This window comes from Saimiri boliviensis, chromosome 14 (genome assembly GCF_048565385.1).
Source record: "Saimiri boliviensis isolate mSaiBol1 chromosome 14, mSaiBol1.pri, whole genome shotgun sequence".
NCBI lineage: Eukaryota > Metazoa > Chordata > Mammalia > Primates > Cebidae > Saimiri > Saimiri boliviensis.
The window spans coordinates 55,083,455-55,107,758 of NC_133462.1; the positions used below are offsets into that span (position 1 = coordinate 55,083,455).

Sequence of the window (24,304 nt, forward strand, 5' to 3'; positions counted from 1 at the left end):
TACACTGTAACATTATCTCTTATTAAACTAAAAGATTATATTTATGTCAAAATCAAATATTTTTCATTTCATATTTATTTGGTGTCTAGATTGTTGGCAGTAAGTTTTTTTTTAATTTTTAAGTTAAGATACGGAGTCTCCTTTGATTTACTAGTAGACATTGTAAAAAAAGAGAAACACAGTGTATATCAGTCATAACTGGCAACGGTGATTCCCACTAGCAGTTCTCATCCTTTCACCCATAAAATCAGCATAAAGTTGACCTAACATTGCCAGATCAGATCGAGTATCTGGAAAGTAATCCTCAGGGAACAGAAAATTCAGTCTTTGTGCATAAAGTTGTTGAATCGGATTATTTTTTTCAGAGCCCTTTTGTTTCTTCCTTTGCAGTACTTCTGAAAAGTTGCTACAAAGATGTGTCAGATGTGGTCTAAATCTAATCACATAGTAACTAAGTTAATCCGTTTCAAAATATGGATGCACATGATTATAATAATTTTTTGAGCCCTGAATGGTGAAATTCATTTAATGAAAAGAACTGGGATGTTTTCTACTTTGTGATTGAACCAATAGATGCAGTTTTGTGTACTTATTTGTTCTCCTTCTGAAAAAGCAGAGTATACAGAAAAAAAAAATGGTATTGAGGAAAAGTCAGGCAGCAAAACATGTTTAGATAAATTTTACAAGCAGCAAGGGCAAACTCTAAGCTATACAATAACATAAATATCCTTATTTAAGACATAGTTGTAAGAAAGTTGTCACAAATATTTTCTCAGATAGTGATTACAAAGTTGAGGTTACTTGAAAAGGATATTTTAAATATTCACATTGAAACCTTTTAGTTTCATTATTCACGAGAAAGAACTGTTCTGTATTTCTGCATGAGGATTTGTTTATGTAGCCATTAGTAATTGTATTACTTCATGAAGATAAAAACTTTCATTTAATATTTTATGAAAATTCTGTCATGCACTTTTATGAGATTTGAATCTTAGCTCCTACCATGTTACTAAAACTGCCATATAAAGATATGTCTGTTTTTTTCTAACTGGGAACATAATTATCCACAAGACATTGATGTTTGAGTGTCTTTAGGTGATGTGTAATGCATCCCACATTCGTTTTAGAAATGTATACATTTTGTTTTATGTGAGTATATAATCATTGAATATGATCTTCATAAATTGGTAATGCATTATTCTTATATAAGATATTTTAAACTATTGACTTTTACTATTTGTATCGAAACTTTTTAGTCCTTAATAAGTAAAAAGTTTAATTGTAGAAAGCTTACTTTTATATATATATATATATTTAAAATACCTGAAAAACATTTTGTGGAACTTAAGTGTAAATACAAGAGGAGCCAACTCATGCTAAAAATGTTGCTAGACATTTGTTGAGTTTTAAAAGTTTTGAAATATATATTTAGATTGTGTTTTTAAGAAAGTAGTATGGAATAGTGCAAATAATGGAATCAAGCTGTAAATTTTCACTGATTCATATATGAAATGTTATCTTTGATTCACAAGTCCTTTTACTTCGAGTGGAGTTCAAACCTATCATATGGGTGGTACTTGTTACTCATATTAGTCTTATCTTGGCCTTTCAAGTGTGTGTGTGTGTGTGTGTGTGTGTGTGTGTGTGTTTTCACCAGAAGAAATAAAATACATTATGCACTATCCCTTTAAAACACATTTGAAATATTCAGAAGTTTGTTTTTGACAGAATTAAAAATAAATATATGACTAAATATTTATTAGTGCTTACTAAACTAAGATCTTAGCATTTTATTGTGCTAAGTAGATGAGAAATACTTTGAAAGACAAAGAAAATGAAAAACTGGTGTGAATATTTATAAAACAATACTGATTTATATATATGAATTACTAGATATAACATGTTAGAAAAATTTCTGTGAAATGCCCTGCAAATATCAATTATATTTTAAATGAGCTGCTTTATATCTACTTACCAACTTATCTATTACTGCAAATATGAGATTTAAACACTGATATACGGGCAAATATTACAGTTTTGTAAATCTTACTTGGAATTTTAAATGGATATTTAAGGTGTATTTTGGTCTAGTCCTGAGGGCTATAATGTATTTTATTACATATTTGCTACATTTATATTTTTCTTTTCAAATTAAAACAGTATTTTAAAAATGTAGTTAAAATAGAAAATTCAAAGTTTAGAATCTTAAAAACCTAAGATATGTAAATAAAAAGTGAGTTGCTAAAAGAAATGCAGTAATGATTTTGAATAACCTGACCAAGTTATTAATGTCATTTATTTCTATTGCAAAGGTCATTAAATTTAAAAAATCAAAATATTTAATTATAGAAGTGAATGTCATCAACTATAAATGTTTAAAGAAAAATTTAAATGTTGTAATTAAAGTAGCTTTGATAATTTTAAGAGTGCTTAACCGAGACTGTTTCTTTAAATGTGTTCTTTTGCTGCTGTTTAATTTTACATGTCAATTATTTACAGATCCTGTGGTATTGTGGAAATTCCCAGAGGACTTTGGAGACCAGGTTGGTATCACGTAATTTTTTAAAAATTTAAAGTTGAAGTATTATGATTATTGCCACTATTACTGCTACTGTTGCTAGTGTAACTACTAGTGAACATGTATTGCTAAAATTATTTTCTCTTGATCAACTGTGAGAAAAAAAATGCATGTGTGCAGAATGTATTGAAGAATCTTTTAAAGGTACCAAGTAGATGAGTGATGAAGAAGCCCTTATTGAAACTCCTAGGGACTAGATGTTCAAACTTTCCATCATATTTTATACTTATTTATCTATAGAATATATATTTGAAAGCATCAAAAATAATAAAAAAATTGACAGTATGAAATCTTTGTTGAAAATACTCTTATTATTTTTGTGTACTTAGAAATAAGTGTAACTGCCATAAATATGTGATCATTTCTCTTTGTCACAGTAATTTACATATAGAAGTTGAGTTATCAATATTTTCTTATTTTAAAATAGTTCTTACATATAGCTTTACTTTTTAAAAAAAAATATGGCATGCAAGCCTACTGGATGAGTTTATTTCATTTGCATTTTATATTATAGTCTTCTGTGGTTCCTTAAATATTTAGTATGACCAAAATGATGAAGTAGTTTTACATGATATATGTAAATAGAAAAATTATTTAAACTTTAGGTTATAGAGTTATCATTTTGATGTTGCTTTATATAATACATGATTAGCAATACAAATTTAAGAACTTTTAGCCAAATTTTTTTGTTTTTTAAAAAATTGACACATAATTGTACATATTTATGGGTACACTGTGATATTCCAATACATATATACGATACGTACTGATTAAATAAAGGTATTCAGTATATCCGTCACCTCAAACATTTATCATTTCTCTGCCGTGGAAACATTCAAAATCTGCTCTTCTAGCTATTTGAAAATATGTGATAAATTCTTGTTGATTATAATCACCCTAAAGTGTTAGGGAACAGTAGAACACCATTTCTCCTATTTAGCTCTTTGTTAACCAACCTCTGGCTGTCAGCCCCAAAGCCTTGCCTACCCTTCTCAGCCTCTAGTAACCATTATTCTACTTTCTACTTCTGTGAGACCAGTTTTTTAAGCTTCCAATATGAGTGAGAGCATGAGCCATCTGACTTTCTGTGCCTGACTTGCTTTACTTAACATAATGTTCTCCAAGACCATCCATGTTGCCTTGAATGAAAGGATTTTGTTCTTTTTTTATGGCTGAATAGTATTCCATTTTGTATGTATACCATATTTTTAAATCCATTCATTTGTTTATGGACACTTAGGTTGATTCCATATTTTGGCTCTTATGAATAGTGCTGCAATAAACATGTATCTCTTTGACATACTGATTTTTTTTCCTTTGGATATATACTCAGTAGTGGATTGCTGAATCATCTGATAGTTCTGTTTTCAGTTTTTTGAGGAACCTTCATACTATTTTTTATATAATGGCTATACTAATTTACATTACCACCAGCAGTGTATGAGTTCCCCTTTCTTTGCATCCTTGCCAGCATTTGTTAGTTTTTGTCTCTCTGATAAAAGCTATTCTGACTGGGGTGAGATGATGTCTCGCTGTGGTTTTGACTTGCATTTCCCTGGTAATTAGCGATGTTGAGCATTGTTTGATGTACCTATTGGCCATTTGTATGTCTTCTTTTGAGAGATGTCTATTCAGCTCATTTGCCCATTTTAAAATTGTGTTATTTATGTTTTTGCTGTTGTTTGAGTTCCTTGTATATTCTGGATCTTAATAATTTGTCAGATGATTAGTTTACATATACATTCTCCCATTCTGTTGGTTGTCTTTTTGCTCCACTGGTTGTTTCTTTTGCTGTGCTGAAACTTTTTAGTTTGCTATAATACCATTTGTCTATTTTTTGCTTCTGTTGCCTGTGCTTTTAAGGTTTTTCTTCAAGAAATCTTTGCCTAACACAATATCCTGAAGTGTTTCCCCTAAGTTTTCTCCTAGTAGCTTCACATATGCCATGTCTTATAGTATACAAATTTAAGTTTTGATAGAAATAAGTACTTTTTTGCTGGATACTTGATGAGCAGGGTCCTTTCTTATGTCTTCAAATAAATGGAAGAAGACAATCTTGTCACTGTTTTTCTTTTTCTTTTTTTTTGAGACAGGGTCTTGCTTTGTTGCCAGGCGCCAGGCTGGAGTGTGGTGGTGAGATCTTGGCTCACCACAACCTTTAAAGAACTCCCTACAGTGAAGACATGACTTGGGAATAAGAAGTTTTGAGTTTGTTCTAAAGTAGCTTGTAGCTTGTAGTTTAAGATTAGAGTCTTGCTCACTCATTTTGCCATTCTGAAATACTGTTTTTTTTTTCAGTCTTCTTTTTTTCAGCTGTTTTGTCTGTTGACCCAATTATAAACCTCCTATTCCTGTTCAGATCTTTTTTATTTCTTTTAAATTTTTATCTTTTACTTTTTGAATTGCCCCTGAGCATTTTTAGGGGTTCTGAATACTCCTAACTTTGGGTTCACATAAGAGTGATAATGTACTTGTCAGGTCCAGCTTGTAATTTTTTTTATTTGGGGCTTAATCGTTGTTCTGTTACCAAAATTTGTGAGATGAATGAAACATGAGTAAGCCTCATATGTTTAGTGAAATACAGAAGTACTTAACCATGTAAAGGTGATGAACATTCATAACTTTCAGGATTCTGGTTTACCACAGCTCTTACAGACTTCTTGGAGGTTAGAGCTGAAAGGAACTTTAGGTTCATTTTGTGTATCTACTTCATTACATCTAAAGAAATCAAGCTTTCCATGGGAATCTAATCAAGGGCCTTGAAGATTGGTTTTGCTATATACTTTTTAGTGAATTTATTTAATTCTGCAGATGACACAACTAGTCTGCGTATATTTCTTAACCCTTTTCCCTTTTACTGCTTTTCTCTACCAACTACCTGCTCCTTAACTAGCCTTTTCTCTGGATTTCAGGCTACCTCAGTAATTATAACCTTAAAAAGCTTTTTATTTCACTCTTACCATGCACTGGGCAGTGTACTAGGTGATTTATATGCGTACTTCATTTTATTTTCAAATCCTTCCAGGACTAGTGGGAGATAGTATCATCCCTGAACTGAGTCTTAAGTAAGAAACATACCTGAGGTCACAGTGCTTGTAAGAGGCAGAGCTAAGATTTGAAGACATGTTTTTTGGACTCAAAAGCATATACTCTTATATTTTAAGCTTCATTGTTTTTTTGCTTGGAATGTTGTCTCAAACTTTCCTCACTTATTTTAGCTCCCTTAGAAAAGATTGTTGTGAAATTTTTCTCTTGGTATCTTTATAATTTAAAAGCAGTATGTAATTTAGTCCAAATAAATAGTGTCAATCCCTTTACCTCTTTGGTTCTATCACATGGAGTTGCTGGTCCACGTAGGCACTGGTTTATTGTATGTTTCTTGGAGTGTGCTTTCCTTCTTTTGGCAATTGAGGAACCAGTGGGGCAACTGATATGGCATTTTAGGAACTTTGATTAATTTTTTTTTCCTTTTTTGATACAGTGGAAGGTTTTGTAGAGGAGAATATTAGATAAAAATATAAAAGTAAATTAGCTGGGGTTTGGCACCATTTGCCTTGCTAAAGAGTGAGTTCTTCAGATGGGAGAGATTTCAGTATGGATTGGTTGTGGTAGAAACCAGAGGCATGGAAATTAGTTTGGTAGCTGTTTTAGTAGTTCAGTGAAAAGTAAGAAGGATCTGAAATAGTCAGTTACATTAGGAATGGAAAAGAGTATAAATGTAAGGGAAAAAAGAGATTGCATGAAAAAAGTTGATTGATTGATTGATTGATTGATTGAGACAGTGTCTCACTCTGTTGTCCAGGCTGGAGTGTAGTAGTGCCATCACCACTGGCTCCTAGACTGAAGCTACCCTCCCACTTCAACCTCAAGTAATCCTCCCACACCTGTCACCCCAGTGGCTAGGACTGCAGACATGCTCCACCACTTCTGACTAATGTTTTTTATTTTTCGTAGAGATGGGGTCTCACTGTGTTTCCCAGGCTGGTCTCGTCTCAAGTGATTTTTCCACCTTGGTCTCCCATAGTCCTGGGATTACAGGCTTGAGTCTGGCCAAAAAGTTTATTTTTGAGGGACTGGGGAGAGAGTAGAGAAGACTAAAGAGAGGATCAGTTTGATTTTTATCATTTCAAGAAATGTTGAACAATATTCTATGTGAGTGATGTGAGGACACATTGGGGATTTGAAAAGAATGGAGAATGTTTGCAACCTAAGAAAATAAAAATATGTAAATATTCAAATTTAAGAATCGCTGCAGAGGTAGGAATAAACTTTTTTATTGTAGGCAAAAAAATTAATCAGTACATTAAGGAAGCAGACCCATCAAAATTGACTGAAGTTGATTTTAACGATGTTCATAGCTTCTTTTCTGAGTCTGATATTATCGAACAAGACAAAAATCACATTTTGGTCCATTGTGTGTTCATGTTGAAGACCAAATGCTTTGAGACATCTCAGAGGTCTGCAAAATCAAAATGATGACTATGAAAAGTAAAACCATCACCATTTATGGTGTTTGTGTTAACATCCACCAGATTCACGATTGCTATTTTGTAGATCCATACCTCTTAAAAAATTTATTAACTTTAATTTCTAATGTAATACATTTCAGTAGTTACACATGAATAACGCTCTCCAGGGTCCTTAATAAGTCCCAGTAAGGAAAAGGAGTATAAGGGTGTTTTTTCTTTTCTTTTTTTATAAAAGCAAAGCTGAAGTGGGCAGAGTGCTGTGGCTCACACCTGTAATTGCAGCGCTTTGGAAGCCGAGGCAGGCAGATCACTTGAGATCAGGAGCTTGAGACCAACCTGGACAACTGGCAAAACCCTGTCTCTACTGAAAACAAAAAAATTAGCCGAGCCTGGTGGTGCAGGCCTGTAGTCCCAGCTACTTGAGAGACTGAGGCAGGAGAATTGTTTGAACCAGGGAGGTGGAGGTTGCAGTGAGCCAAGATACTGCCACTGCATTCCAGCCTGGGTGAGAGTGAGACCCTGTCTCAAAACAAAAAACAAAACAAAAAAACCAAAACCAAAACAAAACAAAAAAGCAAAGCTGAAGTGAACTGCTGATCTAGGGCAAAGCAAATCTTTTCCTTTAAAAAACAATAGTATATACTCAGTTGTTTCTTTGACACTGTTGCCCCTAGTGTAGTCTTAAACACTCATAGTATTATAACTTTTAATCTACGTAACTAACATTTTGCAGGGAAAAACAACAGCAGCAACAACACTGGAGGGATAGAAAATTGAGAACTTTCAATCATACACAAGCATTTTAACAGAGTACCAGAGCTCATGAATACCAGTTTTCTGTACCTGCCCACATCTCTTACATTTTTGTAAAATAGGAAAAATGAATATATTTGTTAATAAAACTCAAAGGTATTGCCTTTTTATAGCATACAAAAATAAGAAAAAGCATATATACAAATATGCTTAGTAATTAATGTTTTAGTATTCCGAGGAATTATCTACTGATTAAGTCAATATAATATCAGTTTCACTTTTTGACTCCCTAAAGATTTTGGAAATTCTATTCAAGTAAATATACTACAAAGTACAATCACTGCTGACATAAAGTTTTCCAGAATAGTGATTAAGTTTGGTTAAAAGGAAATTTACATTTTATATAACCTTAACATGTCATAGTTGGTTATTAGTTCAGTAACCTGTATACGTTTGGGAAAAACATACCCAAGTAAAATAAAATGTGTACTTGCTCTGTCCTTAGCATTATTAAATCAGAGGAGACATGGCTATTTTTGTTAAGCCAAAGTTATAAAACTTGAGATTTACCTTAATAATGTGAATTGAATTCTCTAAGAATTATTTTGAAAGTCTAGCTCATTTGAAATATGAGCAGTTCAACTTCTTTATTTTATAGGTGTTTTGGGAATCTTCGATTTATGTACATTTCTCTCTATAAGTTAGTCAGAACAGAGTGTCTTTAATTTATGAGGCTTTATAATCTACTTTATTGATACTCTCCAGAGATAGGGAAACATTTCATACTAACACAACAAGAGCAAAGGTCTTTCTAAAGTATAGACATACAGTCTCACAGGCATCAACATTTTTGGTAATATTTTTAGTTATACTGTGCATAATGAACACATAAAATAGATATGTAGGAAATTTGAAAGAATTATAAAAGTCATGCTATATTTTCAAGGCATTTTAAGTTATGTCCTTGATTGTTACTCTTAAATCAGAGATAAAAAATGTTGCCAAATATTAAACAAATGAACTTACCCTAGGCAATTAGCATGTAGCTGTAGCTGTCTTAAGATTTAAAATTACTCATAGAGTACTTTGAAAGGTGCTTGTCTGACATAATAAAACTGTAGAGAAGAAGATGTGGTTCTTGCCTTCCAGAAGTCTGTTAGGAGAAGGAAGATTGGACTGGAAATCAGGTGCTAACTGCTCTTTTACTTCTTCTTTCTTCTTCCTTTTCCCCCCTCCTCTTCTTTTCTTTTCTTTTTTTTTTTTTTTTAATTTCTTCCAAAAAAACAACCAAAAAAATCAGGATACAAGCACAGAATCGGCTGTTACATAGGTATACATGTGCCAGGGTGGTTTGCTGCACATAGTCACCCATCGTCTAAGTTTTCTCTACTCACCCCTGCCCCCAAAAGGCCCTAGTGTGTGTTATCCCCTTCTCTATGTCCAATTATTCTCATTGTTCAACTCCCACTTATAAGTGAGAAAATTTGGTGTTTGATTTTTTTGTTCCTGTGTTAGTTTGCTGAGGATGATGACTTCCAGCTTCATCCATGTCCCTGCAAAGGACATGATCTCATTCCTTTTTATGGCAGCATAGTATTCCATGACATATATGTACCACATTTTCTTTATCCAGTCTATCATTGATGGCCATTTAGGTTGGTTCCATGTCTTTGCTATTGTAAATAGTTCTGCAACAAACATATGTGTACATTTGTCTTTATAGCAGAATGATTTATATTCCTTTGGGTATATACCCAGTAATGGGATTGCTAGTCAAATGGTTATTTCTAGTTCTAGATCCTTGAGGAATCTCTTCTACAGTGGTTGGACTAGTTTACATTCCCACCAATAGTGTAAAAGCATTCCTATTTCTCCACAGCTTCACCAGCATCTATTGTTTCCTGACTTTTTAATAATTACCATTCTGACTGTTGTGAGATAGTATCTCATTGTGGTTTTGATTTACATTTCTCTGATGATCAGTGATGTTGAGCGTTTCCTTATATGTTTGTTGGCTGCGTAAATGTCTTCTTTTGAGAAGTGCTTCTTGATATCTTTTGCCTACTTTTTGATGGGGTTGTTTGTTTTTTCTTGTAAATTTGTTTAAGTTCCTTATAAATTCTGGATATTACACCTTTGCCAGAAGGGAAGATGGCAAAATTCTTCTCCCATTCTGTAGGTTGCCTGTTCACTCTGATGATAGTTTCTTTTGCAGTTAGTTTAATTAGATTCCATTTGTTAGTTTTGGCATTTGTTGCAATTGCTTTTGGTGTTTTTGTCGTGAAGTCTTTGGTCATGTCTATGTCCTGAATGGTATTGCCTAGGTTTTCTTCAAGGGTTTTTATGGTTTTGGGTTTTACATTTAAGTCTTTACTCCATCTTGAGTTAATTATTGCATAAGCTGTAAGGCAGGAGTCCATTTTCAGTTTTCTGCATATGGCTAGCTAGTTTTCCCAGCACCATTTGCTTAATAGGAGATCCTTTCCCCATTGCTTGTTTTTGTCAGGTTTGGTGAAGATCAGATGGTTATAGATGTGTGGTATTGTTTCTGAGGTCTCTGTTCTGTTCCATTGGTGTATATGTTTGTTTTGTTACTAGTACTATGCTGTTTTGGTTACTGTAGCCTTGTAGTTTGAAGTCAGGTAGCATGAAGCGTCCAGCTTTGTTCTTTTTGCTTAGGATTGTCTTGGCTATATGGGGTCTTCTTTGATTCCATATGAAATTTAAAATAGTTTTTTTCTAATTCTGTGAAGAATGTCAATGGTAGTTTGATGGGAATGGCATTGATTCTATAAATTACTTTGGACAGTATGGTCATTTTCATAATATTGATTCTTCCTATCCATGAGGGTAGAATGTTTTTCCATTTGTGTTCTCTCTTATTTCCTTGAGCAGTGGTTTCTATTTCTCCTTCAAGAGATCCTTCACGTCTCTTGTTAGCTGTATTCCTAAGTATTTTATTCTTTTTGTAGTGATTGTGAATGGGAGTTCATTCATGATTTATTTGGCTCTCTGTCTATTGTTGGTTTAAAGGAATGCTTGTGATTTTTGCACATTGATTTTGTATCCTGAGATGTTGTTGAAGTTCCTTATCAGTTTAAAGAGTTTTGGGGCTGAAATGATGGGGTTTTCTGAATATAAAATCATATTATCTGCAAATAGTCTCAATGTGACTTCATCTCTTCCTATTTGATGCCCATTGTTTCTTTTTCTTGCTTGATTGCCCTGGCCAGAACTTCCACTACTATGTTGAATAGGAGTAGTGAGACAGGGCATCCTTGTCTTGTACTGGTTTTCAAAGGGAATGCTTCCAGCTTTTGCCCATTGAATGCTATTGACTGTAGGTTTATAATAAATAGCTCTTATTATTTTGAGATATGGTCCATCAATATCTAGTTTGCTGAGTGTTTTTAACCTGAAGGGATGTTAAATTTTATCAGAGGTCTTTTCTGCATCTATTGAAATAATCATGTGGTTTTTGTCTTTGGCTCTGTTTATGTGATGGATTACATTTATTGATTTGCATATGTTGAACCAGCCTTACATCCCAGGGATGAAGCCAGCTTGATCATGATGGATACGTTTTTATGATGTGCTGCTGGATTTGGTTTGCCAGTATTTTATTGAGGATTTTCCCATCTGTGTTCATCAGGGATATTGGCCTGAAGTTTCTTTTTTTTGTTGTGTCTCTTCCTGGTTTTGGTATCAGGATGATGCTGGCTTCATAAAATGAATTAGGGAGGAGTCCCTCCTTTTCAGTTATTTGGTATAGTTTCAGAAGGAATGGTAGCAGCTCCTCCTTGTACTTCTCATAGAATGAAGCTGTCAATCAATCTGGTCCTGGACTTTTTCTGGTTGGTAGGCTATTACTGCCTCAATTTCAGAACTTGTTATAGGTCTATTCAGGGATTCAACTTCTTCATGGTTTAGTCTTGGGAGGGTGTAGGTGTCCAGGAATTCATCCTTTTCTTCTAGATTTTCTAGTTTATTTACATAGAGGTGTTTATATTGTTCTCTAATGGCAGTTTGTATTTCTGTGAGGTCAATGGTGATATCCCCTTTATCATTTTTATTGTGTCTATTTGATTATTTTCCTTATTAGTCTAGGTAGTGGTTTTATTGTATTTTTTCCAAAAAAACAGCTTGTGAGTTCATTGATGTTTTTGGAGGGTTTGTCATGTCTATCTCCTTTGATTCTTCTCTAAGTTATTTCTTGTCTTCTGCTAGCTTTCTGATTAGTTTGATCTTGCTTCTCTAGCTCTTTTAATTGTGATGTTAGGGTGTCAATTTGAGATCTTTCTAGCTTTCTGATGTGGGCATTCAGTGCTATAAATTTCCCTCTTAACACTGCTTTAGCTGCGTACCAGAGATTATGGTATGTTGTCTCTTGGTTCTCACTGGTTTCAAAGAACTTCTTGATTTCTGCCAAATTTCATTATTTACCCGGGAGTCATTCAGGAACAGGTTGTTCAATTTTCATGTAATTTTGGGATTTTGAGTGAATTTCTTAATCCTGAGTTCTAATTTGATTGCACTGTGGTCTGAGAGACTGTTATGATTTCTGTTCTTTTGCATTTACTGAGCAATATTTTACTTCCAATTATGTGGTTGATTTTGGAATAAGTGCCATGTGGCACTGAGAAGAATATATTTTCCATTGATTTAGGGTAGAGAGTTCTGTAGACAACTAACAGGTCCACGTGATCCAGAGCTGAGTTCAAGTCCTGATATTCTTACTAATTTTCTGTCTCATTGATCTGTCTAATACTGATGGTGGGATGCTAATGTCTCCCGTTATTGTATGGGAGTCTAAGTCTCTTTGTAGGCCTCTAAGAACTTGTTTTATGAATCTGGGTGCTCCTATATTGGTTGCATATATATTCAGAATAGTTAACTCTTCTTGTTGAATTGTTCCCTTTACCATTATGTAATGCCCTCCTTTGTCTTTTTTGATCTTTGTTAATTTAAAGTCTATTTTGTCAGCAACTAGGACTGCAATCCTTGTTGTTTTTTTTTCCATTTGCTTGGCAAATTTTTCTCCATCCCTTTATTTTGAGTCTATGTGTGTCTGTGCATGTGAGATGGTCTTCTAAACTCAGCATGCCAGTGGGTCTTGACTATTCAATTTGTGTCCTGGCTCTACTTATAATTTGAGTGCATGACTGAGATTCATGAAGAGATGCTGGGGCAGGAAGTGATCTTTAAGCCTTATTTTTTTTTATGACTGAGCTTTGTCCTTTAGTTTGTCATGTTCTTAGGGAGAGAGTGGAGGACACTGACGTATAGTTTGGATAATTGAGTATGATACCCTATTGTAGTGGAAAGACAGAATTAATTCATGATTTGAAGTTGAGGTAGAGTGATAGAGACTTAAAATGTTACTTATTTTATTTAACTGAAGACTTACATAACTTTTTGATAATTTAGATGTGAATTTGAATGCTAACCCTGCCAGTTGTATGGTTTTTGCCATCAAAAAGTATTCCCTGCTGTTAGTGACGTGAAAGTTCACAGGATTCATTGTAGGAGTTAAGGTCTGTCTGAAGCACTGGGGTAGGTTTTCAGCGAATAAGGGGGCATGGTCAGACTTCTTTCACACACTGTCCCCTGCCTTCTTAGGTTTTGTTTCTTTTTATTTTGTGGAATTTCTGTTTTTACTTTTCTTTTCTTTTCTGTTCTGTTTCCTCTTTTGTGTGGTCTGGTTCTATTTATTCTTAAAACTGAGTTTGAAAATTAACCCTTTTTTGAAGGCTTTCCTGAACCTGCAAGGCAAGCTGTCTGTACTTCCATAGCTTCTTATATAAATCTCTAATTGTAAACTATATTTTCTTTTTTTTTTTAATGTCTCTATCTCTCCTAGGCTGTATGTATGTTTCTTGAAGGAAAAGGGACAGAACTTCTCATTTTTCAATCTCCACATCTAGTAGAATGGCTGGAACATGATAAGATATGAATAAGTGTTTTTGAACGGCTAGTTGAATGAGTGATGAGTCAGAAGAAGTTGAATAAATTCATGGTAACTTACCTTAATCTTCTGGGAAAAATAATAGGCAAGGTAATCTAAGAAGGATGGATTTAAGAATGATGTTTTACCTTAAATTTGGAAAGGTTTTGAACTGGTGTTATAACACATACCATAGGAATTTATAAATGTCTGAATGAAATGATGTAACGTAGCAGAGGGGTTGGGTATCATGAAGATTTAATAGGTCCTTGACTGTTTGCGATAGTGCCTGACTTGTCTGTTCCCTCCCCTGCCCCTAATTTCTGTAGGAGGTAAAATTAAATTTCAATATATACTGACCTAGTATGTGCTTCCTCGATAAATAATAAAAATGCATTAAGAAATCCTTTTAGGAAAGTGCGTATGTTTCATGATTATTTTAAATTATAACAATAATAAAAATTTCATTAATTAAATCTTGGTAGAAATTATCTGGAAACAGTTTAAACTATAACTGTAAGAATGAATAATAGGAAGAAATTATGTATTATACAAAAATAGAAGAGAATTTTAAATTTTACCCTTTAGCTGCATCTTCGTAGTAATGACTACAGGCAGCCAGATAGTTAGCTGACACTAAATCCGGTATACTCACTACATACAATTTTTTTTTTATATTCAATAATAACTATTTGGTCATTATTAAATTAACTAGCAGCCAGCTAGTTAGCTGACACTAAATCCAATATACTCAACACTATATGCAGTTTTCTTTTTATATTCAATAATGACCCAGTAGTCATGCAGGTAGGATTTAAGGTCTGCATGGTTTAGGAAGAATGCCTGGTTTATTATTAAATAATTTTTTTATACATTCATGATTGAAACATTTTTGTATTGGTTTAAAACATATTTGATAGGAATGATTAAAGTTTTTCATGATTTGAAATTGAGATACATTGAGTATTCTATAATTTTACTTCTTGTATCATCATCAAAGAAGATCTAAATTATGCAGAAATAATTTATTAAATTCTAATAATTTCAAAATAAATATTTAAATGTTTGAGGATTTCTGAGAATTGGATTTCTTTTTGCTGATTTGGGCTTGATTCTGCCGTTTTTAACTACCAGTCATTACATCAGACAGAAAAGAATTTAGTTGCATTCTATATCAACTATTGTGTTTCCAAATGTAAAGAATGAAATATCGTGAAACAATGTTTGATGTATGACAGTAAATTCCCTATGACTATTATATATAAACTCATCTTTCTGTCCCTATTAATATTATATATAAACTTGTATTTCTAAAACAAATTGATTTCTTAGTGTTTAATTAAATAAAAATTTATAAATTTTGTAGCAATTATGGGTAAATGTAAGAGAATTATAATTATATTATGGCTGATTACTTGGTTTCATATTCCAAAAATTTTATTTGTCATGTATTTTGGTAATGCTAAAATGGCAATTATTTCTTATTAGCTTTTTTGTAGATACATACAGTATTGTCCTTTTGGTGTGTTCTTATGACTAAAAAAAGATGAATGAGAATGAAACACTGTAAGGGGCAAATGTGGCAAAATATATAAATCTAAAATCATCATAAATGTGTCTTTGTATCTATCCGTCTTTACATAGACAAGACTTTATTTCTTTTGCAGGTGCAGTTTAGGAAGCTCAAGGCAAAACATAATCACATTCTTCTTTTACTTGCATGTTTGTTTTATATTTTCTACTGTTAAAATTTTAAAATTTTATTGCAAATAGAGGAACTAATTTGGAAAAACATAGGGATATTTTATGAATTTTGCTTTATAGTTGAAGCATTTGCGGAATATTTGATCTAGTGAACTCCCATTGAAAAGAATATTTTTGCATACATTTTAGATAATAAAATTGTATTTGAAAATCCGTGTACAAATGACCTTATTTTTCTGTTGAAGGGTGAACAGATTTTTACTTTAATGAGATCTTAGAGGTGAAGTTTTTATATCTATTTTTATGGCAGTGAAATTTATATTCTAACTATGTAAATGACTCAAGCCAGACCTAGAAGGTCTGGTATATGCAGTAACCTATAGAAATTAAATAATAGTAAATGATTCTGATTGAAAGAAATAAAAGTTGTTTTCCAAAAGGTTACTTTTTATTAAGCTGTAAACATTTGTCAAAAGTAGAATTGGAATTTAGTTCTATAAAGAGTTCTGAATCTTTGAGAGAAATAGAGTGGAGAAATTATTTTTTCAAGGTTACATAACATAGGCTGATAAATTCGAAGCAATTCTCCCAAAGTCAGGAGAAAAAACATAAATGTAACATGACATGAAATTCTCTCTGCCAGTTCAAAGTTTTGCATTTCAAATTTTTCTTTATCTTTAATTTAAAAAGAAGTTAAAGTTAGTTAACTCTGAAGTGAAACAAAAGATGGAAACAACAAGAGTAACATTTAAAAGGTTACTTGATAGAATATAAAGTATTGCAAAATTGGCATAAAGTCATAAAATATGTTACTTTGAAATACTTTTGCTTATTATTACTATCTATTGCTTTAAAAATGACTTTTAGGGGAATTTTTCTAATCTTTTTTTTTTTTTTTTTTTTTAAGAATAGGCTGAGTGGGGCTTGTGGGTTATAAAATGAATTGCCACCTCACCTTTCTGTTTGATGTGATTTCTATTTTTTCCTTTCCCCTTTCACATTATTAATAGATAAAATATTTAAAGGAAGTATTGCCAAGTTGCTTATTGATATTTAAAATTTAAGCCTGAAATACACTTTGGGAGAAGAAGTAGATATGAAGGCATTTCATTATTAAAATTTTTAAGTTTAAAAATATTGCATATTAGCTAAAAATACTGAACTTGATCAACATATGTTACCAGCTAGCCTCTTCTCCACCCGTTCTTTTGTTATCTTGTTATTGTTACAAGGCTTAATGACAGTTGTAGGCCATAGTTCTGGATGTGGGGGTTATTCTACCCTGGGGAGAAGAGGAGGAAGCAGCAGTGTGGATTATGGAAATATGGACTGATCTAAAAAGAGACCTCTTGTAAAAGAATGGAGCTCAAAGAAAAGCTAGGAGAAACTGATGAAAAGATGGAATATGATGTGAAAATGATCATTTGAAATCCTTCATTCCCAGCTGCCATGTTTCGGAGAAAAGGAATGCATTTGTATATTAAGAGAGAGCTAAAAGAGTCCAGATGAATAGTATTACTTATTAGGTATGTTTTCATTTTGATTCAGATAAATTATGTGCATTTTAATAGACCTTTGCATATTTAGACCTTTTAAATCTTAAAGGCATAATGTTAGGTATGATTAGAAATATTTTAAATAGTATACAATATTTGCTTAATCTTTATGTACATTTAAATGAACCTAATTTCAAAAATTAACTTCTTGATTGTTCTATTTACATATTTTAACTAATTGTCATGGTGAATGTTTTATTTAAAATAACGAATTATTTTGATACTGTGTAACAATTATTTAAATAGTCATGTGTTTACTTATGTTTATTTTTCTAGATAAGTGACAGTATTGCAGCTTATCTTGGTGAATTAGTACTAAGTGGTAACATACAGCTATGTCCTTAGCCTGTTTGACCAGACAGCAATGCAATCTAGTGGTCATTTTTGTAAAATGCAGACACAGAGTCCATGTGGTTTTAACCAGTTTTATTGATGTGTTCATAGAGGAAAGGTTGTTCCCTGATTCTAAAGTTTGCAAAAAGTTAGGAAAATGCATGAAAATGTAAAAATAAGGCATATGGTAAGAGGATCATATTTTGAGGGAAGATGATGTTTTTAACTTTGGAAATGCCAAGTGTTCTAATAGAATGTCTTCTAAGTAGAAGGAAACCTCAGACTGGACTTCAGGAGAGGAGGATGATTTGAGTACCAGTCAAAGTTTAGCGGAAGAGAACAATCTCCAAGAACAACTGCTTTTATGGGCTCCAATCTATGTCTTTAAATCCATACTGAAAAATATAATTTGATAATCATACCCTATGACCCTTATAAATATTTCGGTTTTTAAGAGGTAGACAATATCACTAACTTCCTCCTTTTGATATAACCAGCTGGGATTGTTAACTGTATTAATCTGAATTTTTTACATGATTTTGTGTGGAGTTATTATTTATGGGATATGGTATGTTAAGGAGGAAGATTAACATCAGATAACTTCAAGTTGAGCCGTAGGGAATGGAAGAAGTAATAAAATATTAAATTAAGCCAATAACATGTTCAAATAACTGCTAATTTAATGTGGCTAGAGTGTGGGATATATGGAGCTTGATATTGAGTCTACAAAGGTAGTTGTGTCAGATTATAAAGAATTTTGTATACTTTGATAATTTCTTTGGCATTGACTAATAGGAAATAACCATAGTGGTACATATTTCGGAGGTTTCCACATCACGTCTATATTTTAAAGTGGTAACTTTAGATTTAAATGCTTTGAATTGGATAAAAGGAGTCTGTTGGAGACACGGAGACTAGTAGGAAGACTATCGTAATTGTTTAGTAGAACTGTTGAGAACCTGAACTAGGGGAAAGGTCAAAGAGAAAGTGGGAAAGGGAATGGATTTGAGATTTTTTTTCTTTCTTTTTTTTATTGTGGAGGCACAGATACATGACACCTACTTTATAAACAAATAGTTAAGTTTACAGTACAGTATTTTAAACTAGAAGCACAGTGTTGTACATGAGACCTCTGGAACTTACTCATGTTACGTAACTGAATTTTGTACCTGTTGAACAGCAACTTGGCCATTTCTCCCTACTCACAGACCCTGGCTAGCAACCACCATCCTACTTTCTGTTTCTTTGAGTTTGACTATTTTTGATGTCTCATTTAAGTGGAATCATGCAGTATTTTGTCTTTCTGAGACTGGCTTATCTGGCTTATTTCACTTAGCATAATGTTCTCCAGATTCATTCATGTGGCAAATGACAGGATTTTTTTTTTTTCTTTTTTCTAAGGCTGAGTAATTTTCCACTGTGTGTATATAACACAGTTTCACTATCCATTCATCTATTGGTAGACATTTAGGGTATTTCCACATCTTCGCCATTCTGAGCAATGCTGCAGAGAACATGGAAAAGCAAATATCCCTTTAAGATCTTGATTTCAGTTATTTTGGGTAAATACCCAGAAGTAGGATTGCTGGATCATGTGGTAGTTCTATTTTTAATTTTTGGGGAAACTGTTTTCCATAGCTGCTATACCATTTGATATTCTCACCAACAGTGTACAAGGGTGCCAGTTTTTCTACATCCTCTCCAATGCTTATCTTTGTTTATTTGTTTGTTGATAATGGGCATTCTCACAGGTGTGAAATGATATCCCACTGTGATTTGCATTTCCTTGATAATTAGTAATGTTGAGTCTATTTTTATATAACTCTCAGCCATTCGTTTGACTTCTTTGGAGAAATGTCTAAGTCCTTCAATCAATTTTTGATCAGGTTACATTATTGGAGTTCTTTACATTCCTTGGTAACCCCTTATCATATGTATGGTTTGCAAATATTTTCTTAGATGTTATAGGTTTCCTTTCACTCTTTAGATTGTCTTCTTTTCAGTACAGAAGATTTTTAGTTTGATGTAATTCCACTTGTCTGTTTCTGCCTTAGTTGCTTGTGCATGTGTTTATAAACATCCATATCATATATCCATAATTGGTATTGTAGCCAAGAAATTATTGCCAAGAACAATGTCATGAAAGTTTTTCCCTGTTCGTGAATGATTTTCCGTTTCCGTCTAAGAGTTTAACACTTTTCATGTCTTATGTTTAACTCTATTTTTTTAAACTAAAAAGTATTTTAATGGGTTTCAAAATTCTTTTTTTTATTGCATTTTAGGTTTTGGGGTACATGTGAAGAACATGCAAGATTGTTGCATAAGTACACACATGGCAGTGTGAGTTACTGCCTTCCTCCCTTTCACCTTTATCTCTCATTTCTCCCCATGCTATCTCTCCCCAACTCCCCACCCCGCGCTGTCCCTCCCCTATTTCCCCCAGACAGACCCTAGTGTGTGATGCTCCCCTCCCTGTGTCCATGTGTTCTCATTGTTCAACATCATTTGGTCATGAAGTCCTTGCCTACGCCTATGTCCTGAATGGTTTTGCCTAGGTTTTCTTCTAGGGTTTTTATGGTGTTAGGTCTTATGTTTAAGTCTTTAATCCATCTGGAGTTAATTTTAGTGTAAGTTGTCAGGAAGGGGTCCAGTTTCTGCTTTCTGCACATGGCTAGCCAGTTTTCCCAACACTATTTATTAAACAGGGAATCCTTTCCCCATTGCTTGTTTTTGTCAGGTTTGTCAAAGATCAGATGGTTGTAGATATGTTGTGTCGCCTCCGAGGCCTCTGTTCTGTTCCATTGGTCTATATCTCTGTTTTGATACCAGTACCATGCTGTTTTGGTTACTGTAGCCTTGTGGTATAGTTTGAAGTCTGGTAGTGTGATGCCTCCCGCTTTGTTCTTTTTGCCAAGAATTGACTTGGCTATGTGGGCTCTCTTTTGGTTCCATATGACGTTTAAGGTGTTTTTTTCCAGTTCTGTGAAGAAGGTAATTGGTAGCCTGATGGGGATAGCATTGAATCTGTAAAATACTTTGGGCAGTTTGGCCATTGTCATAATATTGATTCTTCCTAACCACGAACATGGAATGTTTCTCCATCTGTTTGTGTCCGCTCTTATTTTGTTGAGCAGTGGCTTGTAGTTCTCCTTGAAGAGGTCCTTTACGTTCCTTGTTAATTGTATTCCTAGGTATTTTATTGCAATTGTGAATGGCAATTTGTTCTTGATTTGGCTCTCTTTAAGTCTGTTATTGGTGTATAGGAATGCTTGTGATGCACATTGATTTTGTATCCTGAGACTTTGCTGAAGTTGCCTATCAGTTTCAGGAGATTTTGGGCTGAGACGATGGGGTCTTCTAGACATGCAGTCATGTCATCTGCAAATAGAGAAAATTTGACTTCCTCCTTTCCTATCTGAATACCCTTTATTTCTTTAACTTGCCTGATTGCTCTGGCTAGAACTTCCAGTACTATATTGAATAGGAGTGGTGAGAAAGGGCATCCTTGTCTAGTGCCAGATTTCAAAGGGAATGCTTCCAGTTTTTGCCCATTCAGTATGATGTTGACTGTTGGTTTGTTGTAAATAGCTTTTATTATTTTGAGATACGTTCCGTCAATAACAAGTTTATTGAGGGTTTTCAGCATAAAGGGCTATTGAATTTTGTCAGAGGCCTTCTCTGGATCAATTGAGATAATCGTGGTTTTTGTCATTGCTTCTGTTTATGTGATGAATTACGTTTATAGACTTACGTATGTTGAACCGGCCTTTCATCCCAGGGATGAATCCTACTTGATCATGGTGGATAAGCTTTTTGATGTGCTGCTGCATTCTTTTTGCCAGTATTTTATTGAAGATTTTTGCATCCATGTTCATCATGAATATTGACCTGAAGTTTTCTTTTCTTGCTGAGTCTCTGCCGGGTTTTGGTATCAGGATGATGTTGGTCTCATAAAATGATTTGGGAAGGATTCCTGCCTTTTGGATCGTTTGGAATAGTTTCAGAAGGAATCGTACCAGCTCCTCTTTGTATGTCTCGTAGAATTCGGCTGTGAACCCATCTGGACCTGGGCTTTTGTTGGGTGGTAGGCCCTTAATTGCTGCCTCCACTTAAGACCTTGTTATTGGTCTATTCATGGTTTCTGCTTCCTGGTTTAGGCTTGGGAGGATGCAAGTGTCTAAGAATTTATCCATTTCTTCCAGGTTTACTAGTTTATGTGCATAGAGTTGTTTGTAATAATCTCTGATGATGGTTTGTATTTCTGGGGAATCTGTGGTGATATCCCCTTTATCGTTTTTTTTATTGCATATATTTGATTATTCTCTCTTTTCTTTTTTGTTAATCTGGCTAGTGGTCTGTCTATTTTGTTAATCTTTTAAAAAAGGAGCTCCTGGATTTATTGATTTCCTTTCTTCTGCTTGGCAAATTCGGCTGTTGAAACTTGCGTATGTTTTGCAAGTTTTCGTGTTGTGTTTTTCAGCTTCATCAATTCACTTATATTCCTCTCTAAGTTGTCCATACTCGTTAGCATTTCATCAAATCTTTTTTTCAGGGTTCTTAGTTTCTTTGCATTGGGTTAGAATATGTTCTTTTAGCTCACAGAAATTTCTTATTACCCACCTTCTGAAGCCTGATTCTGTCATTTCATCACACTCATTCTCCATCCAGCCTCGTTTCCTTGCTTTTGAGGAGTTTTGATTCCTTGTAGGTGGAGAGGCATTCTGGTTTCGTGTGCTTTCATCCTTTTTCACTGGTTTCTTCCCATCTTTGTGGATTTATCCACCTGTTGTCTTTTAAGTTGTTGACTTTCAGATTGTGTCTCTGAGTGGACATCCAGTTTTTTGATGATGAAGTTATTTTCTTCTGTTTCTTAGTTTTCCTTCTGACAGTCTGGCCCCTCTGCTGTAGGACACCAAGGTACACTCCAGGCCCTGCTTGCCTGGGGATCACCTGCAGTGGCTGCAGAACAGTAAGGGTTGCTGCCAGTTTCTTCTTCTGCTGTCTTTGTCCCAGAAGGATACCTGCCAGATGTCAGTCTGAGCTCTCCTTTATGAGGTGACTCTTTGGATATACAGCAGTCAGGGAGCTGCTTGAGGAGACAGTCTGTCCTTTATAGGAGCTCAAGTGCAGAGCTGTGATCTCCAGTGTTCATTTAGAGCTGCTGGGCAGGTACATTTAAGTCTGCTGCAGCAGAACTCATAAACCCCTTTTTTTTCCCCCCAGGTGCTCTGTCCCAGGTAGTTAGAGCTTTATTTATGAGTTTGTGTTGTGCTGCTGCCTTTTTATTGGGGCTCCCCTGCCCAGTGAAGAGGAAGCCTAGTCATTGTCTGCCTGCAGAGGCTTTGCTGAGCTGCTGTGGGCTCCGCCCAGCTGCTGTGTGAACTTCCCTGCAGTCCTGTTTATATGGGTGTAGTTAGAACTGCCTCGGCAAAGCCAGCTCTGTATTGGCGGACTCTCTCTGTAGGGGCGGGTTGCCTCTGCAACGGTGGGCTGCCTTAACAATGGCAAACTACCTCCGTAGTGGTGGAGTGCCTCGGTAATGGTGGACACTCCTCCCCCACAGAGCTGGACTGACCCGGGTTCGGCTGTGCTTGCTGTGAAACTCTCAACCCAGAGCATTTCCAATTGCTGTTTCTTTGTGGGGGTGGGATCAGCCAAGCCTGATCACCTGACTCCCTGCCTCAGAGCCTTTAAAAAATTTTAGTTGAATGGTCGGCTCTCTCCCAGGTGTTCCAGTCACCTGTTGAAAAGGCACTGGGATCTGTGTGATTTCCCATGTGGCGACCCACTGTGCCGGCTGAAACAGTGGTGCTGATATTCGCGGCGTTTTTTTGCCCAGGAACTTCCTGGCCTGGCTCCCTGTTTCAGTCCCCTTTTTAATCAGATGAATGGGCAACTGCCTTTCCGAGCTCCAGTCGCCAGCTAAAATGGTTACTGGCCGGTGTATATTGTATGGAGAACTGCTGCCCTGGGGCGCCAGCAAGGCAGCTGCGCCAGCCAAACGAGCCATGCTGGTGACCTGTGGGGTTCCTCCACCTGGGAATCTCCTGGTCTGTGGGCAATAAAAATCCTTCTGGAAATGTGGCGTCCACTCACCCTCTGCACTTTCACTGGGAGCTACAATCCTGAGCTGCTCCTAATCGGCCATTTTCCGATCGTCCCCAGGTTTCAAAATTCTATGACAGATTTCTTTGCTTAACTTATTTTCAGTAAGAAGTAATTATTTTAAAAACTGACAACTTAAAAACTCCCATACAAAAAACCCAAAAATGTTCCATAAAATGTTCTCCTTTCTTTCCAAAGCTTTTGTAATGCATTGCTATCATTAACCAGTCTTTTACTATTAAACTTAAATTGCCTTTTCAGACAAATACTTCTGGGACTGTTCTTCAACTTGAATAAAACTAAGGTGCAGGTATTAGGGATAATATTCATTTAGCCTCCTGAACTTTCCGTGAAGACTTTCTGACCTTCCCAACTCTAGCAGCCCCCTTGTCCACTGCTTTGAAGACACCCACTGCAACTGTCTCATATTATGAACAGTAACATGACCCAGAGGAGGATGGTCAGAAGAGCTTTTAACACTCCAGGAACCATGTAACAATGGCAGCATCACTAGATTTCAAGAGTTTAGAGCCATCTCCCAGTTTCTTAGAGCCATCTCACACTCTTACCAGAGTGGCAATCAGTCTTTTCCTTCAAGCTCAGCAAACTTGCAAGCAACATAAGCTGTGTGATAGTGTAGTACAGGAGGATAACCAGAACCGATCTGGCCTGGATGGTTCAAGATAATCATGTGAGCAGTGCTTCCTAGCTGCTTCCATTGGTGAGTCATTTTTACTGTCACCAGCAATACTGCCATGACAATTATCTTTGACAGACACATTCTTGACATTGAAGCCCACATTGTCTTTAGGAAGAGCTTCACTCAAAGCTTTTTGGTGCATTTCAGCAGACTCTACTTCAA

The 24,304-nt window shown here is 34.8% G+C and overlaps 1 protein-coding gene across 9 annotated transcripts in view; it reads left to right on the forward strand.

Moving 5' to 3' along the window:
• DENND1B (DENN domain containing 1B) overlaps positions 1-24,304 on the forward strand; it is a 261,565-nt gene that overhangs the window by 52,795 nt on the left and 184,466 nt on the right. For all 9 annotated transcript variants that reach the window (XM_074385089.1, XM_074385082.1, XM_074385085.1 and 6 more), the window contains one exon: positions 2,500-2,543. In XM_074385089.1, coding sequence (XP_074241190.1) covers positions 2,500-2,543 — 44 coding nt within the window. The remainder of the gene's footprint in view (positions 1-2,499; positions 2,544-24,304) is intronic.